The sequence below is a fragment of the Pseudophryne corroboree genome, chromosome 1 (genome assembly GCF_028390025.1).
Source record: "Pseudophryne corroboree isolate aPseCor3 chromosome 1, aPseCor3.hap2, whole genome shotgun sequence".
Taxonomy (NCBI): domain Eukaryota; kingdom Metazoa; phylum Chordata; class Amphibia; order Anura; family Myobatrachidae; genus Pseudophryne; species Pseudophryne corroboree.
In genome coordinates this window covers 604,044,249-604,068,382 of record NC_086444.1, presented here as the reverse complement: position 1 = coordinate 604,068,382, position 24,134 = coordinate 604,044,249, and the positions used below count along the sequence as shown (strand labels likewise).

The following is a 24,134-nucleotide window of genomic DNA, read 5'->3' as shown; positions in this document are numbered from 1 at the left end:
CCCCTGACTAACAAACACTGTTGATAAAAGCTCTCTGCGATCAATGTCACAAGACAATCGCAGTCAGACGATAATTACAGAACTGCAAATACATTGGTTTTGCGTACAACTCTGAATCAGGCCAACTGTGCACATCCGCACTCTCCGTTTACCCTCTCTGCAATGTTCACGCCATCCAACCCGTACCCTGCCTCTTATAGCCAGTGGAGGATCTCTTTTACAGTGACTATAATAGCAACATAAGCGCAGTGCAATTCTGATTCTGTCCAGACGTTTGTAGCAGGATAGAGACGGGTGGCATGTGTAAAAATAGGATTTTAATACCTACCGGTAAATCCTTTTCTCCTAGTCCGTAGAGGATGCTGGGGACTCCAAAAGGACCATGGGGTATAGACGGGATCCGCAGGAGACATGGGCACTCTAAATACTTTGAATGGGTGTGAACTGGCTCCTCCCTCAGTTAGAGGAACTGTGCCTAGGGAGACGGACATTTTGAGGAAAAGGATTTTTGTTAACCAAGGGTGAGAAACACACCAGCTCACACCACAACACACTGTACAACTGGATTACCAGGAATACCAGATAACAGTATGAGTGAAAAAACAGCAACAAGCTGAACATAACCGACACACTACCTCCGTGTAACAGAAGCAATAACTATCAATACACTGCAAAAATCAGTCCGCACAGGGACGGGCGCCCAGCATCCTCTACGGACTAGGAGAAAAGGATTTACCGGTAGGTATTAAAATCCTATTTTCTCTTACGTCCTAGAGGATGCTGGGGACTCCAAAAGGACCATGCGGTCTATACCAAAGCTCCAGACCGGGCAGGAGAGTGCGGACGACTCTGCAGCACCGATTGAGCAAACATGAGGTCCTCATCAGCCAGGGTATCAAACTTGTAGAAGTTAGCAAAAGTGTTTGAAACCGACCATGCAGCTGCTCGGCAAAGTTGAAGCGCCGAGACTCCTTGGGCAGCCGCCCAAGATGAGCCCACCTTCCTGGTAGAATGGGCTTTCACTGACTTCGGCAACGGCAATCCAGCCGTAGAATGAGCATGCCGAATCGTATTACAGATCCAGCGGGCAATAGTCTGCTTGGAAGCAGGAGCTCCAATTTTGTTGGGAGCATATAAGACAAACAGAGCCTCTGATTTCCTAATTTGAGCCGTTCTGGCGACATAAATTTTCAAAGCTCTGACTACATCGAGAGATTTTGAAACAGCCAAGGCATCCGTAGCCACAGGCACCACAATAGGTTGGTTTATGTGAAACGAAGAAACCACCTTCGGCAGAAATTGTTGACGAGTTCTCAATTCCGCTCTATCCGCATGGAAGATCAAATAGAGGCTCTTGTAAGACAAAGCCACCAATTCAGACACCCGTCTTGCGGACGCCAAGGCCAAAAGCATGATCACCTCCCAAGTGAGAAATTTCAACTCAACCTTTCGCAAAGGTTCAAACCAGTGGGACATAAGAAATTGTAACACCACGTCAAGATCCCACGGTGCCACAAACGGAGGATGGATGTGCAGTACTCCCTTCACGAAAGTCTGAACCTCTGGAAGGGCGGACAATTCCTTTTGAAAAAAAATAGATAAAGCCGAAATCTGCACTTTAATGGAACCTAATTTCAGGCCTGCATCCACACCTGGCTGCAAAAAATGGAGGAAACGACCCAGCTGAAACTCCTCCGTAGGAGCCTTCTTGGCTTCACACCAAGACACATACTTTCTCCAAATACGGTGATAATGCTTCGCCGTGACCTCCTTTCTAGCCTTAAGGAGAGTGGGGATGACTTCCCCGGGAATACTCTTTCGAGCTAGGATTTGGCGTTCATCCTCCACGCCGTCAAACGCAACCGTGGTAAGTCCTGGAAAATGCACGGCCCCTGCAGTAACAGATCATCCCTGAGAGGAAGAGGCCAGGGATCTTCTATGAGCAATTCCTGAAGATCCAGATACCAGGCCCTCCTTGGCCAATCTGGAACAATGAGTATCGCCTGAACCCTTGTTCTTCTTATGATCCTTATCACTTTTGGAATGAGTGGAAGTGGAGGGAACACCTACACCGACTGAAACACCCACGGAGTCACCAGGGCGTCCACTGCACTGGCTTGAGGGTCCCTCGAGCTGGAGCAATATCTCTGAAGCTTCTTGTTGAGGCGAGACTACATCATGTTTATTTGAGGAATTCCCCAACGACTTATCACTTCTGCAAAAACCTCTTGATGAAGACCCCACTCTCCTGGATGGAGATCGTGTCTGCTGAGGAAATCTGCTTCCCAGTCGTCCACGCCCGAAAGGAAGACCGCTGACAGAGCGCTTACATGTTTTTCAACCCAGCGGAGAACTTTTGTGGCCTCGGCCATCGCCACTCTGCTCCTTGTTCCGCCCTGGCGGTTTATGTACGCCATCGCTGTTACGTTGTCCGACTGAATCAGGACAGGTAGACCTCGAAGAAAGTGTTCCGCTTGTAGAAGGCCGTGGTAGATGGCTCTTAATTCCAGAACGTTTATGTGCAGACAAGCTTCCTGGCTTGACCATTTTCCCTGGAAATTTTTTCCCTGTGTGATTGCTCCCCAGCCTCGGAGACTTGCATCCGTGGTCACCAGGACCCAATCCTGAATCCCGAACCTGCGTCCCTCTAAGAGGTGAGAACTTTGAAGCCACCACAGGAGAGATATTCTGGTCCTGGAAGATAGACTTATTTTCCGGTGCATGTGCAGGTGAGACCCGGACCACTTGTCCAACAGAGGTCCCACTGAAATACCCAGGCATGAAACCTACCAAACGGAATGGCTTCGTAAGCTGCAACCATCTTCCCCAGCACCCGAGTGCATTGATGGATCTCCTTGACCATGGTCTGGATTTCCAGAGCTTTTTCCGCTGGAAGAAACACTCTCTGCAGTTCCGTGTTCAGGATCATGCCCAAGAAAGACAGCCGAGTTGTCAGAATCAACTGTGACTTTGGCAAATTTAGAATCCAACCATGTTGTTGCAGAACAGTCACGGAAAGTGCCACGTTTCTTAGCAACTGCTCCTTTGATCTTGCCTTTATCAGGAGATCGTCCAAGTACGGGATAATTATGACACCCTGCTTGCGTAGGAGTACCATCATTTCCGCCATTACTCTGGTGAAGACCCTTGGGGCCGTGGAAAGACCAAACGGCAACGTCTGAAATTGGTAATGACAATCCTGAACCGCAAACCTCAGGAAAGCTTGATGTGGAGGATATATTGGGACATGTAAGTAGGCATCTTTTATGTCGACTGACGCCATAAAATCCCCCCCTTCCAGACTGGAGATCACTGCTCGATGAGATTCCATCTTGAACTTGAAAGTTTTCAAATACAGATTGAGGGATTTTAGGTTCAGGATCGGTCTGACCGAGCCATCCGGCTCTGGTACGACAAAAAGGCTTGAATAAAACCCTTCTTCCCGTTGAGACGGGGGTACCGTGACAATGACACAGCTTTTGTATCGCAGCACGCACTACATCCCTTTCCGGGATAGAAACTGGCAAGGCTGATTTGAAAAATCGGTGGGGGGCACTTCTTGAAACTCCAGTTTGTACCCTTGGGATACTATGTCTACCAACCAAGGATCCAGGCCCGAGTGAAACCAGACCTGACTGAAGAGTCGGAGATGCGTCCCCACCGGTACAGACTCCCGTAGAGGAGCCCCAGCGTCATGCGGTGGACTTGGCAGAAGCCGGGGAGGACTTCTGCTCCTGGGAGCCTGGCACAGCAGGCGACCGTTTTCCTCTTCCTCTTCCCTTAGAGGCAAGGAAGGACGACCCTCTTCCTTTTTTGTATTTTTTAGGCCGAAAGGACTGCATCTGATAATGCGGCGTCTTTTTCTGTTGTGCAGGAACATAAGGAAGAAAGGATGACTTACCCGCTGTAGCTGTAGACACCAGTTCAGCGAGGCCGTCCCCAAACAAGACGCTACCTTTATAATGGAGAGCTTCCATAGCTTTCTTATAGTCGGCATCAGCATTCCATTGATGAATCCACAGCGCTCTCTTGGCCGAGACTGCCATGGCATTGGCCCTTGATCCCGAGAGGCCAATATCCCTTGCCGCATCCTTTAGGTAAGCTGCAGCGTCCCTGATATAACCGAGAGTCAAAAGAATGCTATCCCTATCCAGGGTATCCATGTCAGATGCCAAATTATCTGCCCACTTGCCAATAGCACTACTCACCCATGCCGACACCACGGCAGGTCTGAGCAGCGCACCCGTAGTGACATAAATGGATTTTAAGGTTGTTTCCTGCTTACGATCCACAGGGTCCTTTAGGGCAGCAGTGTCAGAAGACGGAAGCGCCAACTTCCTGGACAATCGTGACAGAGCCTTGTCCACATTGGGAGATGACTCCCACTTTTCCCTGTCGTCAGAGGGGAAAGGATATGCCATTAGAATTCTCTTAGGAATCTGCCACCTTTTGTCAGGAGATTCCCAAGCTTTTTTACAAAGAGTGTTCAGCTCATGAGAGGGGGGAAAACGTCACCTCAGGCTTTTTTCCCTTATACAAACAAACCCTTGTATCAGGAACAGTAGGTACTTCTGAAATATGTAAAACGTCTTTAATTGCCACAATCATGTACTGAATACTCTTAACCAGTTTCGGATTTAAACTGGCCTCACTATAGTCGACACTGGAATCAGAGTCCGTATCGGTATCAGTATCCGCCATCTGGGTAAATTAACGCTTTTGTGACCCTGAGGGGGCCTGTACCTGAGACAAGGCGTCCTCCATGATTTTTCTCCACGTTTGTGTCTGAGAATCAGATTTATCCAGCCTTTTAGTCAATAACGCCACATTTGCATTCAATGTACTCAACATATCCACCCAATCAGCAGTCGGCGGTGCCGACAGAGTCACTCCCAGCGCCTTATCTGCCCCCACTGCAACTTACTCCGGGGAGGAGCATTCAGCCTCAGACATGTCGACACACACGAACCGACACGCACAAACACACTGGCTATAGGGGACAGACCCACAGGAAAGCCTGTTAGAGAAACACAGAGGGAGTTTACCAGCTCACACCCCAACGCCTATCCCGGAACTGAGAGCAAATACACAGTGCCCCAGACCTGTTTGTGACGTTATTAAAGGGTTAATCGCACCAAATTACTGTGCCCCCCCGTTTTGCTCCCTGTTACTTGTGCAGGAGAGTGGAGGTCCGGGCCAGCTTCTCTGTTCCTGTGAAGAGAAAATGGCGCTGGTAAGCTGTGAGGGTTAAGCCACGCCCCCTCACAGGCGCGCTGTAGTCCCGCTCAAATTTTAAATATTTATACTGGCGGGGGCTATATTTAGTGCCTAGGCACTTCTAATATATATATTCTGGCCAGTGCACCCTGCAAGTGCCGCCCGAAGTTTGTGTGGGAGCATGGAGCGCAGCGCGACCGCTGCTCGGTACCTCATTACTGAAGTCTTCTGATCTTCTTTATACTCACCCGGCTTCTTTCTTCTGGCTCTGTGAGGGGTTGATGGCGCGGCTCCGGGAACAAGCAGCTAGGCGCACCAAGTGATCGAACCCTCTGGAGCTAATGGTGTCCAGTAGCCTAAGAAGCAGAGCCTTTGAACTCAGAAGAAGTAGGTCTGCTCCTCTCCCCTCACTCCCACAAAGCAGGGAGCCTGTAGCCAGTAGGTCTCCCTGAATATAAAAAACCTAACAAAGTCTTTTTAGAGAAACTCAGGAGAGCTCCCCTAGTGTGTGTCCAGTCTCTCTGGGCACAGAATCTAACGGAGGTCTGTAGGAGGGGCATAGAGGGAGGAGCCAGTTCACACCCATTCAAAGTCTTATAGTGTGCCCAGGTCTCCTGCGGATCCCGTCTATACCCCATGGTCCTTTTGGAGTCCCCAGCATCCTCTAGGACGTAAGAGAAACAAATAAATAAAAAGTCGGGTGGAACACCCGTTAAAATGGTAAGAGCACTATACTGATTTTCGCTTTATCGTGATAAATGAAGAAAATAATAGGTGGACCTGATAGGAAAAACAATGCAATAGGAAATGTAGAGCCCATGCAGGAGAAATGGGGTACGAAGGCAGAACACCGATTATATGTAATGGAGAGGAAATTATTAATGGAATGATTCAGCAAACAGGAGCAAACTAAACTTTCTTTACCAGGAGATGTTGATGTATTAAGGAGCTGGAGAGTGCTGATGGGGCTATCTGATGAGTAAACATTTAAAGAACCAAAACTGCCTAAAGAAGAATATCTCACCTGGGCGTAGGTCTGACTGTCGGTAAAGAAATTATTGAATTGCGTTGGGAAGTTCCGACTGTAATACTCTGCAGGACCATTATAATGTGACCTGTGGAGAATAAAGAAATGCAATATAGAAAAAGGAATGCACACAGACATCAAGTTCCACAGGCAAAGAAAACCTGGATACCTAGAATAAATAAAGAAAGTGTTTGAGTGGTGACAGTGGTGTGAGTTTGCAGATGGCCAGCAACAGGAGATGTTGGGACAGGAAGTGATAGAACCTGCAAAAAACTAAAAAAGAAAATGAGGGCATTTGGCAAGTTATGGGAGAGCAAGGGTGAAGGGTCATAAGTTACTGAGTGTCAACACCATGGGTGCATTGACAATATATTAACTTGCAAACTAAAATTAGCCATGTGCTGTACAGTGTCCAAAGTGTGCATTTAATGTATGCCAGATGGCTCACAGCAGGTAAAGCACAATGGACAGAGAGTGCCCAAGAAGCTGGCACAAACAGAGACTGAAGAAAGGCATGCGGAGAGTCTAAGCAGGCAGATGAAAAGTGCACGCAATCATTAAATAAACAGGAAGAGAGGGAAAAAGCATGCCACAGAAATAACTGGGGTTAACACCGTGTGAGATATTATAGTGCAGGCTAATGTAAACAACAAACACTATGGTGGGGTGCAAGAAAGCAAAATCGGAAATCTAGAGACGACAGCGACTGAATAATATGTGGTGTTGCAAGTTTCAGTGATTAAATAACATGGATAAAACACCTTGGGGGGAATTCAATTTGGCATGATGTCCCCCGCTGCATTCATATTGGCCAATAACAGTGACAGTGGTGTCAACATTGAGAGTTTTCTCTGGCACCTCTATCTTGCGATACCAGCAGGTAACAACGTGCCTATCTGAAATGGCACATCACATTGATTGCATTCCCCCCATAGCTGCAGTTACATTTTACAGAAGCAAACAGCGTTCAAAGGTTTAGCTTACCTTAACAGGACAGGGCAATAACACAATCTACATGCTGGATATAAGCAACACATTTGGGCTAGCAGAAAGTGAAGAGGGAGAGGCGGAACTTACGGATCTAGGCTGGTGAGAGGAGCATGGGGCAAGCAATGAGCAGGTGAATATGAGAAATGTGTCCACTGGGTACCAGCCAGCGCCGGGGTCTGAAATCACAGCAAAGGTGCATCAAAAATCAATCATACCCATTCCTATTATTCTTCTGCAAGCTATAAGAACAATAAAATTACTAGTATGGCGTTATTCTTTCTCTACATTTTATTATAGGAAATAGCTATGAGGCTACCTGAAAATATGCAAAAACCAAGAGCCCCTTTCCTGCTGCTGCACAGCGCAGACTGCACACAAACGAGAACTGTACATGAGCAATCAGATGTGCACAGTAGAAAGCAGCTGTGTAAAAAGATTTCTTGGTAGGAGCCATTATTTTAACCTTAGACCACCCCTACAACTTCAACACAGTGCCAAGAGACAGTCTTTACACTTCAAAGGATTAGGAATACTTGAAAATGAAAGCGATTTATATTTTGTTAATACTTTTCACTGCACAGGATTATCATAAGGAGCGGGACATTTTATATTTCTACTGCAAAGCTCCAAACCATCAGTTTATACTGTATCTATTCATACATTACTGATGCTTGCATGACAGCAGAAGACTGGGCTCTGTGTAACAAGGGGAAAGACACCGAGCCTAAAACAGGGGTGTGGTGTGGAAGGTTGACCGTAACTAGGTCAACCACTATTGGTTGACAGTAACTAGGTCGACAGGGTTTCTAAATCGACAGGTCAAAAGGCCGACATGAGTGAGTTTGTTTTTGTGTCGTTTTCTCCATACAGTGGCAGGGAATCCCAATTAGTGCATAATGTCCCCTCGCATGGCTCGCGAAGGTGACTCGCTCCGCTACTGCTGCGCTCAGCACAGGTTACTATTCCCAAAAGTAGTCCACGTGAATCATTAAGCATGAAAAAGTTCAAAAAAAGAAAAAAAAATTAGTGAAAAACTCATGTCGACCTTTTGACCTAGAACATGTCGACCTAGAGACCCTGTCGACCAATAGTGGTCGACCTAGAGACCGGATACCCTAGAACAGGATATTACAGAGAACAATGAGGGTAATTCAGACTTGATCGTAGCAGCAAATTTGCTAGCATTTGGGCAAAACCAGGTGCAGTACAGGTGGGGCAGAAAAAACATGTGCAGAGAGAGGTAGATTTGGGTGGGGTGTGTTCAAACTGAAATCTAAATTGCAGTGTAAAAATAGGATTTTGGTACTTACCAGGTAAATCCTTTTCTTTGAATCCATAGGGGGCACTGGAGTACTCTTGGGATATGGACGGCTTTAGCAGAACCAGGGCACTGAATATTTAAATGTAGTAACTCTCCTCCCCTCCATATTCCCAGAGTACCTCAGTGTTTTTTACTGAGCCGAACAGGAGCAATAGAGAGGTTGACAATGGAGAATTACATATAACATAACGGACAACAATAAAGTTGACACAACGTTACTGACAACTAAACAGTTGACACCATAACCGATAGAACTTGAAACTTTGAACCAGTCGGTGAGAATGTGTTACCATAAGATCCCCTGAACTTACCACAAACCAGGTAAAACTGCTCTGGGTGGGCGTCCAGTGCCCCCTATGGATTCAAAGAAAAGGATTTACCTGGTAAGTACCAAAATCCTATTTTCTTTTTCATCCACTAGGGGTCACTGGAGTACTCTTGGGACGTACCAAAGCTTCCCCCGTGGGCGGAAGAGCTGTTTGGCACCTGTAACACTAGGCGGCCAAAGCTAGATGCTGATGCCGCAAACGTATCAAACTTGTAAAAGCGCACAAACGTGTGCACTGATGACCATGTAGCCGCACGGCAAAGCTGCGTCGTAGAAGCCCCACCACCAGCTGCCCATGACGTTCCCACAGAACGTGTGGAATGAGCTGTTACTGATGTAGGCGGCTGTAACCTAGCATGAAGGTAAGCCTGACGTATGGTCAGTTTAATCCATCTGGATAAGGTCTGCTTAGAAGCTGGCCAACCCATCTTGGCAGCATCATAGAGAACAAACAACGTATCCGTCTTACGAACTGTAGACGTTAGGGATACATAAACACGTAGTGCGCGTACCACATCCAAAGTTCCAGAATCTTCTGTTAACACCGGAACTACTATTGGTTGATTGATGTGAAAAGATGACACTACTTTTGGCAGGAAAGCGGGATTCGTCCGAAGTTCCGCTCTGTCATCATGAAACACCAAATACGGTGGCTTGCATGACAAGGCACCCAAATCTGAAACACGCCTTGCCGAAGCTAAGGCTTGTAGAAAATTTTTTTCCAAGTGAGAAACTTAATATCTACTTGTTGTAAGGGTTCAAAATATGAAGACTGCAAGAAATCTAAAACCAGATTTAAGTCCCATGGCGCTGTAGGTGGAATGAATGGAGGCTGTACTCTGAGGACATCTTGCAGAAAGGTGTGTACAGACGGCAATAGAGCCAATCGTCTTTGAAAGTAAATTGACAAAGCAGATACCTGCACCTTTAGTGTAGATAAACGCAGTCCTCCATCTAACCCCGTCTGTAGAAATAACAAAAGACGGGACAACTTGAAAGATGATGTCGGAAACTTCCGAGCTTCACACCAACCTATATAGGCACGCCAAATTCTGTAATAATGAGCTGCCGTAACTGGCTTCCTAGCACGTAGCATGGTTGGTATAACCGATTCTGGAATGCCCTCTCTTCTTAAGAGGGCGGTCTCAACATCCACCCCATCAAACGCAGCCGCGCTAAATCGGGGTAAAGGAACGGACCCTGTTGTAATAGGTCCGGACGTAGCAGGAGCGGCCAAGGTTCGTCTGCGAGAAGTCCACGGAGATCCGAGAACCGAGCTCTCCGAGGCCAATGAGGCGCCACTAGTATGACTGTGGCGGACTCTCTTTTGATCCGTTTTAGCAACAGAGGGAGCAGCGGAAATGGTGGAAACAGATACACGAGGCTGTACGGCCACGCGATTGTGAGAGCATCCACCGCCACTGCCTTTGGATCTCGCGTTCTGGACACATACTGGGGCGTTTGGTGATTGTGGCGAGATGCCATCAGGTCCACTTAAGTAACCCCACCTTTGGACCAACATGTGAAACACTTCTGGATTTAATGCCCATTCTTCTGGATGAAAATCCCGACGGCTGAGATAATCCGCCTCCCAGTTGTCCACTCCCGGAATGAACACTGCCGACAATATCACTTGGTGAAGCTCGGCCCAATTGAGGATCCGAGCTACTTCCCGCATTGCCATGCGGCTTCTCGTTCCTCCTTGTTTGTTGATGTACGCGACTGCCGTCGCATTGTCTGACTGCACCTGGACACTCTGAGATCGAAGCATGTGCACTGCTTGTCGTAGCGCATTGTAAATTGCCCGGAGTTCCAGGACATTTATAGACAGCAATCTATTGTGATCCGCCCAGAGATCCTGGAGCTGACAATTTTGAACGACAGCTCCCCAACCTCTGAGACTCACGTCCGTCGTTAGAATTATCCAATTCCAGGCGCCGAACCGTTAGATTGTGTACTTTGAGCCACCAGAGTAGAGATACTCTGGTCCGTGGCGACAACCTCACCCTTTGGTGAATCTGCACATGCGAGCCCGACCACTGTGCGAGCACATCCAGTTGAAAAGGACGTGAATGAAATCTTCCGACCTGAAGTGCTTCGAAAGCCACCACCATTGTGCCTAAGAGGCGAATGCACAAATGTACAGAGACTGTGCGTGGCTTGAGCACTAATTGTACCAGACGACGAATAATCTGTACTTTCTGTTCTGGTAGGTAAATTCTTTGACTTACCGTATCGCGAATCATACCTAGGAATTGAAGTCGTTGAGACTGAATGAGATGTGATTTCTTGAAGTTGACAATCCAACCGTGCTGAACTAGTACATTGTATGTTAGCAACGCATGTTGGAGGAGCATCTGTTGAGACGGAGCTTTGATGAGCAGATCGCCCAAGTACGGAACTATTATCACTCCCAGGGATCTGAGATGAGCTATCATCACAGACATCACTTTGGTGAATACCCGAGGCGCTGACAAGAGGCCAAACGGTAGAGCCTGAAACTGGTAATGGTTCTGCCGTATCGCAAAACGCAAGAACCTCTGATGAGGTGGCCAAATCGGAATGTGTAAGTACGCATCCTTGAGATCCAGCGCAATCCTGAATTCTTGTGGCTCTAAACCTGCAATTACTGGCCGCAGAGATTCCAACTTGAATCTGTAGTAAGGGACGTACTGATTGAGGCCCTTCAAGTTCAATATTGGCTTGACCGAGCCATTATTCCACAAACAGACTGGAATAATAACCCTGACCTTGTTGGTGTACAGGGACTGGAATCAAAACTGCGGAATACAGTAGAGACTGAATGGCAATTTGCAGAACCGCCCTCTTGTCATCCGACACAGGCAGTCCTGTCTTGAAAACTGACGGGAGACAGTCGAACTCTATTTTGTAACCTTTTTACACTAAATTGCGGATCCACCATCTGTGGATGTCTGGAACCACGCCAAATGGAACGTCTGAAGGCGTGCCCCCACAACTGGAGATCCGAGATGGGCTGGGAGCCCGTCATGCCACTGGCTTGTCGATGGTCTTAGCGGCATGACGACGGTTAGTGGTTTGTTGAAACCACGTCCTCTACCACGTCTACCGTGTGTGGTTGATCCTGTATCACGGCCTTGAAAGGGCTGAGGTCTAAAGGATTGGAACGCTGGTCCAGAGTATTACCGTCTAGGTACCTCAGAAATCCATATGTCACTTCAGGACCAAACAATTTCTCACCAGCGTAAGGTAACGCTTCAATACCTAGTTTAACCTCTGCCTCTGTCTGCCAAGAACGCAGCCAGAGGGCACGTCGTGCCACAACTAGTGAAGCTGAAAGGCGTTAACAAACCTGGCCGACGTCCATAGAAGCCATCCCTAGATACTCAGCAGATTCACAGATGTGATCAGTGAGAATTATAAGGTGGTCTTTCTGTAGGCTGACCTGAGCTGTGTTCCACGCAACTACAGCCTTATTCTCCCAAATTCCCCCTAAAGTAGGTCTAAGCAACACCCCGGCTGCTGTATACATTGACTTTAGTATAGCTTCTAGCTTACACTCTGACGGGTCTTTAAGCGTAGTAGCAGTTGGAATGGGCAACTCTGTGAAAGTTTTGACACCAGCGAATCCACAGCCGGTGGATTTTCCCTGGTTTATTAAGAGAATCTGAATAAGGAAAACACACTGGAGATCTCTGTTGTTTAGCAAATAACACTTCATTTGAAATAGGTTCTTCAGTCTGTAAAATCTAGAACCTGACGTACTGCCCTGATGAGATTATCAATGGATGGGCTATCAGTAACCTCACTATCTGACTACTGGCACACCTCACCCTCCTCATATTCTTCTTGCGATATGAGGTATGGCATTGAATCGTCATAACGCAACATACCTGAAACTGGGAAGTTATAAGACAAATTATAACTATTTTTCGGAATAGAGCTAGACTTTTGTGCAAAGTCCTGTACGTCTCCTGAGCCCCTACTGGTATCTCAGGAGGCATTGCCCTAGCCTCAGATCTCGCCGTCTCACGTTCCTTACATGCCGTGGCCATTTTCGATTGTAAACCCGACATTACATCCTCCAGCCTTGGTATGGAGGCTGAGGGGAAGGGAACGTATTTGTAGCTGTATTTACAAACATATTGTGCATGTGGTAGATCCCTCAGGTCACACACGCACAGACGTTGCAGTTAAGCTGCTTTTGAGTTAGCATTAGCCTTACTCATTATGTACAGAGACAGACAAGTAGACAAAGATAAACAAGTCCCACGACTCAGTAAATGTTAACAAAGTGTATATAAGCCTGAAGTGCAGTGCACATGGGCTACACTACATGAAACCTGATCTGTGCAATATTCCTAGTAACACCCATGCTCCATCCGATGGCCGAGTGTAGTAGAACAGCAACTTCCTAAAAAAGAAGCAGGAATTAGAGTTAAAATGGCGTCCTGCCATGTGCTTAATATATACAAAGATATATATACCTACATCCATTTTAATATATATATATATATATATATATATATATATATATATATATATATATATATATATATTATCCCATGTCCAAATATTCCGAAATACGGACTTTTTTGAGTGAGAGTGAGATAGTGAAACCTTTGTTTTTTGATTGCTCAATGTACACAAACTTTGTTTAATACACAAAGTTATTAAAACTATTTTATTAAATGACCCTCAGGCTGTGTGTATAAGGTCTATATGAAACATAAATGAATTGTGTGAATGTACACACACTTTGTTCAATGCACAAAGTTACAAAAAATATTGGCTAAAATTAACTTCCGGCTGTGTGTATAAGATGTATATGTAACAAAAACGCATTCTGTGCTTAGAATTAGGTCCTATCACCATGGTATCTCATTATGGGATGCAATTATTCCAAAATACGGAAAAATCCGATATCCAAAATACCTCTGGTCCCAAGCATTTTGGATAAGGAATACTCAACCTGTATATATCTCAGAATTACAGGCGGCACTCACGGACTCACTCAGAAAACGACTGGGAACCCCAATTGTTTGATATATTATATATATATATATATATATATATATATATATATATATATATATATATACACACACACACATACACACACACACACACACACACACACACACACTGTATATACACACACAGACCGACACATACATATTTATATATATCCAAATACACAAGCATATATACCCATCTATTTAAAGCTATATGCAATATAGGATTAAAAGCCTGAACGTGTGCTGTGCATATAATGTGCTGCTGCATTAAAATGCAGCTTAGGTTATGGGGCCTCTCGCTTCAATGCGGGCACAATCCTCTCCTCTCCCACGCGACCTCCCCCTCACAGACGGACTGCGGCAGCAAGCACTGTCCGCGGTCAGTCTCCCCTCTCTCCTCCCCCGGCAGACAGGGTCGCGGCTCGGAGCTCTGAAGCGAAAGGGAGGGGGAGAGCAGCGGCGCAGGGAGCCAAGCGGTGGGGAGTGGTGGAGAGCGCCCAGCGGCGGCTGCTAGTACTAGCAGTCTGGGCTGGGTAGTGGCCGGCGCTGGCGGGCGGCTGGGAGTGACCGTGGTAGCAGCGGCACAGGGCTAAGAATAAAATAGAAAACTTTTCAGACCCCACATGGCGGGCGGCTGCGTGAGCTGACCGCCCCTACCCCCAGCAATATAAATAAAAGGAGCAGTGCCCTTTCCCTTATGCCGATGGTGGAGGCTGTGACAGGGCTTTTTGGTAAGTTCTGTCTCCCTCCTGCAGTCTCAGTGACTGAGCTGCCTGTAGGCTATGAGGGTGCTCTGTAGTGAGGACCGACATGCCAAGAGCTGCATGCAGCAGCATCCACAATCCCGGACCCACGCCTTTTGGAAGGGGGGAAGGGATGTGTGTAAAGTTTAGTAAAAATCAAAAAAATAAAATAAAATAATCAAAATAAGTGTGGGAGCTCCACACAAGCCTTGTTGCTACTTCGAGCACAGAAAAAACACTGAGGTACTCTGGGAATATGGAGGGGAGGAGAGTTACTAAATTTAAATATTCAGTCCCCTGGTTCTGCTAAAGCCGTCCATATCCCAAGAGTACTCCAGTGACCCCTAGTGGATGAAAAAGAAAACAAAGCAGCCAGTATTTAACCCTGCACAGAAACAATATAACCCACCCAAATCTAACTCTCTCTGGACATGTTATTATCTGTCCCCCCTTCCTGCATTACACATGGTTTTGCCCAACTGCTAACAAATTTGCTGCTACGATCAGGTCTGAATTACCCCCCATGTCTTGCACGTCACTTAACAAAAGCACTACACAGAGTTTGAAAATGTTCAGACATGGAGACTTTTACATTGTTACATGATGCCTCTTCATAGTGGACCAACTTGTATTTTTACATTCCATCTTTAACCAGACATTATTGTATACACAATTATGCTTGATATTGCACAGAACAAAAACCCTTAACACCATATATAACAATAATCATCTAACATAACCTCCATATTCACTGGTGGCCTTGTGTATGTTATAATCCACTTACACCCAGCTACAAGTATACATGCACAATTACTAACGGTAGACCATATCCTGTATCCCCCTCTTTGTCTATAAGCTTAATTTTAGTACAGACTGCTACATTTCCACCTAAGCTGGGCTGCAGCACGCTACATCCCGATACACAGCATCCCGTAATGTTACTGTAACTAGGGGAAAATAGGATTTTAATTACCTACTGGTAAATACTTTTCTCGTAGTCCGTAGAGGATGCTGGGGTCCACATTTATACCCCATGGTACTGACGGGTCCACTAGGAGCCATGGGCACTTTAAGGGATTAATAGTGTGGGTTGGCTCCTCCCTCTATGCCCCTCTTACCAGACTCAGGGGCAGATGTATTAACCAGGAGAAGGCGTAAGGAAGTGATAAACCAGTGATATGTGCAAGGTGATAAAGGCAGCAGCCAATCAGATCCTAACTGTTAATTTACATATTGGAGCTGATTGGCTGGTGCCTTTATCACATTGCACATATCACTGGTTTATCACTTCCTTATGCCTTCTCCAGGTTAATACATTTGCCCCCCTGTCTAGAAACTGTGCCCGAGGAGACGGACATACTTTGAGAGAAGGAAATACACAGATAGTGGTGAGATTTACACCAGCTCACACGTACAACAAAAGGAAAGCCAAGCTAACCAACTTGGAACGATTCAGCAACGGCTGAACCAACAAACCGAACCAAGTAACAATACAGGAATATGAAGCACTGGGCGGGCGCCCAGCATCCTCTAAGGACTACGAGAAAAGTATTTACCGGTAGGTAACTAAAATCCTATTTTCTCTTTCATCCTAGAGGATGCTGGGGTCCACATTAGTACCATGGGGATGTACCAAAGCTCTCAGTACGGGAGGGAGAGTGCTTAGGTTCCTGCAAAACAGATTGGCCTCTGAGGACCTAAAGTTTGGTCAAAGTATCGAACTTGAAGAACTTGGCAAACGTGTTCAACCCTGACCAAGTAGCTGCCCAATAAAGCTGAAGACCCGAGACACCCCAGGCAGCCGCCCAGGAAGAACCCACTTTACGGGTAGAGTGGGCCTTAACAGATTGTGTGCTGGGGAAACTAGATGCCTTTTTTTTTTCTTGCTTAGAAATACCCCTCCCTTTCAAGCACCTGAATGACATCACTAAGCTAATTGAGCATCTGCTACTGTATATACCTGTTGTGAGAGGCAGAGAGGTTCCTGCATTAGGAGGAGGTGCAGGCCCTGATATGCCATATGGAGCATTATGGGGTTGCTCCAAGGTAGGTAGCTCTTAGCTTAGATATATTTAAGTAAGGAGCCATTATCATGTGGCTCCCTGCTGGTTAATCATAGACCTAGATTGGGGTAATGGAGGTGTGGGGGTGTGGTGCCTCTGGACTGGCTGAGCTGGATGGCTTTAGTGTGGCATACCTTTACATTCTATTAACACTTTTCACATACTAATTTCTTTAACACTATTTCTCCATTATAATTACATCTCATTTTTATATCACCTTTATAGCTTCGGCTTCCTAACACTAATTTATTAACACTATAGTTTTTTCCCTGGTATGCTGCCCTGGGCTTTCTGGCTTATGCTGGTGCTTTGGGTGCCACACCCTGCACCTAGATATAGTGCTAGGGACCCCAAATATACAGAGACGCCTTGATGCGGCTTTGAGGATTATTCATACATTTGCGCAAATATATGTAACAGAGGTCTCTGAATTCTAATATTGTGTGGGATTTAAATCTGGTTACTGTTATCATTCAGGGTGCTGGGGGAAACAAGATTCCTTCTTTTTTTTTTCTTGCAGATTGTGGACACTGCAAGCCTGCCGTAGAATAAGCATGCTGGATAGTGAAACTGACCCAACGAGAAATTGTCTTCTTAGAAGCAGGTTACCCATTCTTGTTGGGATCATAAAGGACAAACACAGCGTCCGACTTCCTGTGACGAGAAGTTCTCTTCACATAGATTTTTCAAGTCCTCACAACATCCAAGGACTTTGAGGTAATTGAGGATTCAGTAGCCACTGGCACCACAATAGGTTGATTAATATGAAAGGCTGACACAACCTTTGGAAGAAAGTGCCGACGCGTTCTGAGCTCAGTTCTATCCTCACAGAAAATTAAATAGGGGCTCTTACAGGACAATGTCCCCAATTCCGACAAGCGTCGAGCAGACGCCAATGCCAACAAAGTGACCACCTTCCAAGTAAGAAACTTGACGTCCACGTGCTCTAAAGGCTCGAACCAATCCGATTGCAGGAACTACAGCACTACATTAAGATCCCAAGGTGCCGTAGGAGGCACAAAGGGTGGTTAAATATGCAGAACCCCTTTCAAGAATGTCTGAACCTCAGGAAGAGCCGCCAATTGTTTCTGGAAGAAAATGGACAATGCTGAAATCTGGACCTTTATGGAGCCCAAGCGTATGCCTACATCCATACCTGCTTGCAGAAAGAGGAGAAACCATCCAAGTTAAAACGCCACAGCAGGAAACTTCTTGGATTCACACCAAGACACATACTTTTTCCAAATTCGATAGTAATGCTTCGACGTTACTCCCTTCCTAGCCTGTATCAGGGTAGGAATGACCTTTTTCGGAATGCCTTTCCGAGCTAAGATCTGGTGTTCAACCTCCATGCCATCAAACGTAGCTGCCGTAAGTCTTGATAGGTGAAACTGCCCCTGTTGGAGAAGGTCCTCGCGAAGAGGAAGAGGCCTCTGATCCTCCAGCAGAAATTCTAGAAGATCCGCATACCAAGCACGTCTTGGCCAGTCCGGCGCAATGAGGATCGCCTGAACTCTTGTTCTTTTAATGAGCTTGAGAACCTTTGGGATGAGCGGAAGTGGAGGGAACACATACACAGACTGGAACATCCACGGAGTCACTAGTGCATCCACAGCCACTGCGCGTGGGTCTCTCAACCTGAAACAGTACCTCCGAAGCTTCTTGTTGAGGCGAGACGTCATCATGTCTATCAGAGGTACCCCCCATCGGCTTGTCACCTCTGCGAATATCTCCGGATGGAGGCCCCATTCTCCTGGTTGGAGATAGTGTCTGCTGAGGAAGTCCACTTCACAGTTGTCCACTTCCGGAATGAAGATTGCCGACAGCGCCACTGCGTGCTTTTCTGCCCAAAAGAGGATTCTTGTAACTTCTGACATCGCAGTTCTGCTCTTCGTTCCACCCTGTTTGTTTATGTAGGACACCGCTGTGACATTGTCTGACTGAACCTGAATGGCTTGATTTTGCATAAGATGTGCTGCTTGTAGAAGGCCGTTGTAAATGGCACTCAGTTCCAGAACATTTATTGGAAGGAAAGATTCCTGAATTGACCACCTTCCTTGGAAATTTTCCCCTTGGGTGACTGCTCCCCAACCTCTGAGGCTTGCATCCATGGTTAGGAGGATCCAAATTAGAAACCCGAACCTGCGGCCTTCGAGTAGGCGAGACGTTTGTAGCCACCAGAGGAGCGAAATTCTGGCTTTCGGCGACAGGCGTATCCTCTGGTGCATGTGAAGGTGTGATCCCGACCATTTGTCCAGGAGATCCAGTTGGAAGAATCTTGCATGGAACCTTCCATACTCGTAGGAGGCAACCATCTTCCCCAGAAGACGAATGCACTGATGAACCGATACCCTGGCTGGTTTCAGGAGTTCCCGGACCATTGATTGGATCACCAACGCTTTCTCCACCGGCAGAAACACCCTATGTACTTCTGTATCGAGTATCATTCCCAGGAAGGATTGTCTCCTTGTCGGCTCCAAATGTGACTTTGGAAGATTCTGGATCCACCCATGATCTTGGAGTAGACGAGTTGAGAGAGCAATACTCTGCAACAACTTCTCCTTGGAAGACACTTTTATCAGCAGATCGTCCAAATATGGAATTATGGGGGTAATTCCAAGTTGATCGCAGCAGGATATTTTTTAGCAGTTGGGCAAAACCATGTGCACTGCAGGGGGGGCAGATATAACATTTGCAGAGAGAGTTAGATTTGGGTGGGTTATTTTGTTTCTGTGCAGGGTAAATACTGTCTGCTTTATTTTTACACTGCAATTTAGTTTGCAGATTGAACTCACCATACCCAAATCTCTCTCTCTCTGCACATGTTATATCTGCCCCCCCTGCAGTGCACATGGTTTTGCCCAACTGCTAAAAAATGTCCTGCTGCGATCAACTTGGAATTACCCCCTATGTTCACTCATTGTCTGCGAAGGAGTAACAGCATCTCCACCATGACCTTTGTGAAAACCCTCGGTGCCGTCTAGAGGCCAAATGGCAGTGCTTGGAACCGATAGTGACAGTCCAGCAGCGCAAATCTGAGATAAGCCTGGTGAGGCAGCCAGATCGGAATGTGAAGGTATGCATCCTTGATATCCAGGGATACTAGGAATTCCCACTCCTCCAGACCTGAGATCACCGCTCTCAGAGACTCCATCTTGAATTTAAATTGCCTCAAGTGGGGGTTCAATGACTTTAGGTTTAATATCGGCCTTACCGAAACGTCCGGTTTCGGTACCACAAACAGGTTTGAGTAATAACCCTTGTGTTGTAGGTGGAGTGGAACAGGAACACTGACATTAGTTTGAACCAATTTCTGAATTGCTTGCTGTAGGATTGCGCTGTCTGTCAGCGAAACTGGCAAGCCTGATTTGAGGAATCTGTGAGGTGGGAGTTGTTGAAACTCCAGTCTGTATCCCTGGGCCACAATATCCTTTACCCAGGGGTCTATGCATGATGACACCCAAACGTGACTGAAGACTTTTAGTCTCGCTCCCACCTGTCCGACCTCCAGGCAGGGAGTTCCACCAGCATGCTGAAGATTTTGAAGAAGTAGAACCTGGCTTCTGTTCCTGGGAACCTGATGGCGCAGTTCTTTTGGACTTTCCCCAACCTCCTCTAAAGAAGGTGGGAGGGGGTTTAGATTTCTTAAATTTTGCGGTCCGAATGGACTGCAGTGTAGGCGAAGGAAAAGACTTCCTAGCCAGTGGTGTTGCTAAAGGGAAGAAAAGTTGACATACCCGCAGTTGTCGTGGAGATCCATGCATCCAAACCATCCCCAAACAGAGCCTGACATGTGAAGGGTAGGTTCTCCATACTTCTCTTGGATTCCGCATCCGCAGTCCATTGGCATAGCCAGAGTCCTCTGCGCGCCGAAACCGCCATAGCAGTAGCCCGTGCATTCAGCATGCCAAGGTCCTTCATGGCCTCCACCATGAACCCTGCAGAATCCTGTATGTGACGTAAGAATAAATCAATGTCACTTCTATCCATAATACTAGCAATGTGCCTGACCACTTTACTATGGCTTTAGAAATCCACGCACAAGCAATAGTGGGCCATAAAGCAATGCCATTAGCTGTGTATAGTGATTTGAGTGTAGTCTCAATCTTGCGTTCAGACGGTTCTTTAAAGCGATTGAACCAGGAACAGGTAAAACCACCTTTTTTGACAAAATAAATACAGATGCGTCAACTATAGGTGGGAAAGGGAAAGCAAGGAGAACCCTTTTTGGGATCTGGATTTTCTCTCTCTGGGTTTTCCAAGGATTTTTCAAACAAAGAGTTTAACTCCTTGGAAGCCGGAAAAGACAAGGATTTCTTACTTTCTGTAAAATAAGATTCCTCCACCTGTTCAGGTACGCTCTCAGAAATGTGTAAAACATCCCTAATGGCTTCTATCATTAGTTGCACCCCTTTTGCAAGGGATGCATCCCATCCCTGCATATCCCTATCATTAGTTGCACCCCTTTTGCAAGGGATGCATCCCATCCCTGCATATCCCCATCACCGTCCCCTGTATCAGAGTCGGTATCAGTGTCAGCTTGCATTATCTGGGCAAGTGTACGCTTTTGTGGGTATGTAGGTGGGGGTTTTGATGAAGTAGTGGGGACAAATACTGTAACCCCTCCACATATTTCCTCAAAAACTGCGTCTCTTTCTCCAGTTTCAGGAGTTCTGTGTGTTACATCCCTGTAAAAATCTGGGAAATCATTCCCCTTAAAGAATTCACCCATGGGGGTTAGGATTCAGAAGGTTGAGACAGTATATTGCAGTCCTGAGTACATGGGATAGACTCCTCAGGAGAAGATACACACTCTGCAGCACAGGACACAGAGTCCTTAGACATGGTAATTTGGGATACACACACACACACACACACACACATACACAGGAAAATGTTTCCCCCCAGAGTACCTTCAGAGAGTCACAGAGTCTAAGGAGCCAACCACACAGTGCCCTTTGGAGGAGTTATTATGATAAAAGCCCGGCGCTGAGAAACCAACCTTAATAGGTTGCTTATTACTAACACTTCACTCCCCCAATGTCTTTAACACCCTAGTACCGCAGTAACTGGAGCTATGTGGAGGGTCAGTGCTCCCTGTCAGTGTTTCGTTTGTGTCTGCAGGGAGGAAAATGACGCTGGCGAGTGCTGGATCCGCTCTGAGAAGCCCTGCCCCCGGCAATGGCATGCGGCTTCCCGCACAAATTTGATTATACTGGCCGGAGGTCTCTATGCTAACAGCGGGATTAGCCCCTGTTAGCGTCTGTGACCAGTTTAGGGTGACTGCGCTGGCCCAGGACGCCCCTCCAAGCGCCTACACGAAGTGTTGCTGAGCCTTCATGAAGCGCAGCCTGTTAGAGCTGCGCTTCCACCCTTGTGCCGCCATACCCACCGGAGACCCGCTAACCGGGACGCCGGCACTGTACTCACCACTAATGTTACTTAGGACTCTGTTAGGAGGTGGCGGCCGTGCTGCGGGAGTGAGCGGTCGCCTCGTGGGCTTGCGATCATCATCCTCAGGAGCTCAGTGTCCTGTCAGCGTAGATAGAGAACCATTAACTTCTAGAGTTGATTCCTACTCCCCCCCCCTAAGTCCCACGAAGCAGGAAGGCTGTTGCCAGCAGCCTTCCTGTACCTAAAGATCTAATTAAAATAAAAAAATAAGATTTTACACCTACAGGTAAATCTATTTCTCGTAGTCCGTAGAGGATGCTGGGATTCCGTAAGGACCATGGGGAATAGACGGGCTCCGCAGGAGACATGAGAACTTTAAGAAAGAACTGAACTCTGGGTGTGCACTGGCTCCTCCCTCTATGCCCCTCCTCCAGACCTCAGTTAGAGGAGATGGACACTACGAGGAAAGGATTTTGATAATCCAAGGGCAAGATTCATACCAGCCACACCAATCACACCGTATAACTTGTGAGAAACTACCCAGTTAACAGTATGAACAAACAATATAGTCTCGGTCCAAACTGATGAAACTACAACATAACCCTTATGTAAGCAATAACTATATACAAGTCTTGCAGAAGAAGTCCGCACTTGGGACGGGCGCCCAGCATCCTCTACGGACTACGAGAAATAGATTTACCGGTAGGTGTAAAAATAAGAATTTACTTACCGATAATTCTATTTCTCGGAGTCCGTAGTGGATGCTGGGGTTCCTGAAAGGACCATGGGGAATAGCGGCTCCGCAGGAGACAGGGCACAAAAAGTAAAGCTTTCCGATCAGGTGGTGTGCACTGGCTCCTCCCCCTATGACCCTCCTCCAAGCCTCAGTTAGGTACTGTGCCTGGACGAGCGTACACAATAAGGGAGGAATTTTGAATCCCGGGTAAGACTCATACCAGCCACACCAATCACACCGTACAACTTGTGATCAAACCCAGTTAACAGTATGATAACAGAGGAGCCTCTGAAAGATGGCTTCCTAAACAATAACCCGAATTAGTTAACAATAACTATGTACAATTATTGCAGATAATCCGCACTTGGGATGGGCGCCCAGCATCCACTACGGACTCCGAGAAATAGAATTATCGGTAAGTAAATTCTTTTTTCCTCTATCGTCCTAGTGGATGCTGGGGTTCCTGAAAGGACCATGGGGATTATACCAAAGCTCCCAAACGGGCGGGAGAGTGCGGATGACTCTGCAGCACCGAATGAGAGAACTCCAGGTCCTCCTTAGCCAGAGTATCAAATTTGTAAAATTTTACAAACGTGTTCTCCCCTGACCACGTAGCTGCTCGGCAAAGTTGTAATGCCGAGACCCCTCGGGCAGCCGCCCAAGATGAGCCCACCTTCCTTGTGGAGTGGGCCTTTACAGATTTAGGCTGTGGCAGGCCTGCCACAGAATGTGCAAGTTGGATTGTGCTACAGATCCAACGAGCAATCGTCTGCTTAGACGCAGGAGCACCCATCTTGTTGGGTGCATACAATATAAACAACGAGTCAGATTTTCTGACTCCAGCTGTCCTTGCAATATATATTTTTAATGCTCTGACAACGTCCAGTAACTTGGAGTCCTCCAAGTCACTTGTAGCCGCAGGCACTACAATAGGCTGGTTCAGATGAAATGCTGACACCACCTTAGGGAGAAAATGCGGACGAGTCCGCAGTTCTGCCCTGTCCGAATGGAAAATCAGATATGGGCTTTTGTAAGATAAAGCTGCCAGTTCTGACACTCTCCTGGCCGAAGCCAGGGCTAGTAACATGGTCACTTTCCATGTGAGATATTTTAAATCCACCTTTTTTAGTGGTTCAAACCAATGAGATTTTAGAAATTCCAAAACCACATTGAGATCCCACGGTGCCACTGGAGGCACCACAGGAGGCTGTATATGCAGCACTCCCTTAACAAAAGTCTGGACTTCAGGAACTGAAGCCAATTCTTTTTGAAAGAAAATCGACAGGGCCGAAATTTGAACCTTAATAGATCCCAATTT

At 46.7% G+C, this 24,134-nt stretch overlaps 1 protein-coding gene across 2 annotated transcripts in view; it reads right to left on the bottom strand.

Annotated features, from left to right (window-relative positions):
- The window catches only part of SBNO2 (strawberry notch homolog 2), a 233,572-nt gene that overhangs the window by 143,963 nt on the left and 65,475 nt on the right, over window positions 1-24,134 (bottom strand). For both annotated transcript variants that reach the window (XM_063914353.1, XM_063914354.1), the window contains exons 3-4: window positions 7,322-7,410; window positions 6,242-6,332 (exon numbers count right to left, since the gene is read on the bottom strand). In XM_063914353.1, the coding sequence (XP_063770423.1) occupies window positions 6,242-6,332; window positions 7,322-7,410 (180 nt within the window). The remainder of the gene's footprint in view (window positions 1-6,241; window positions 6,333-7,321; window positions 7,411-24,134) is intronic.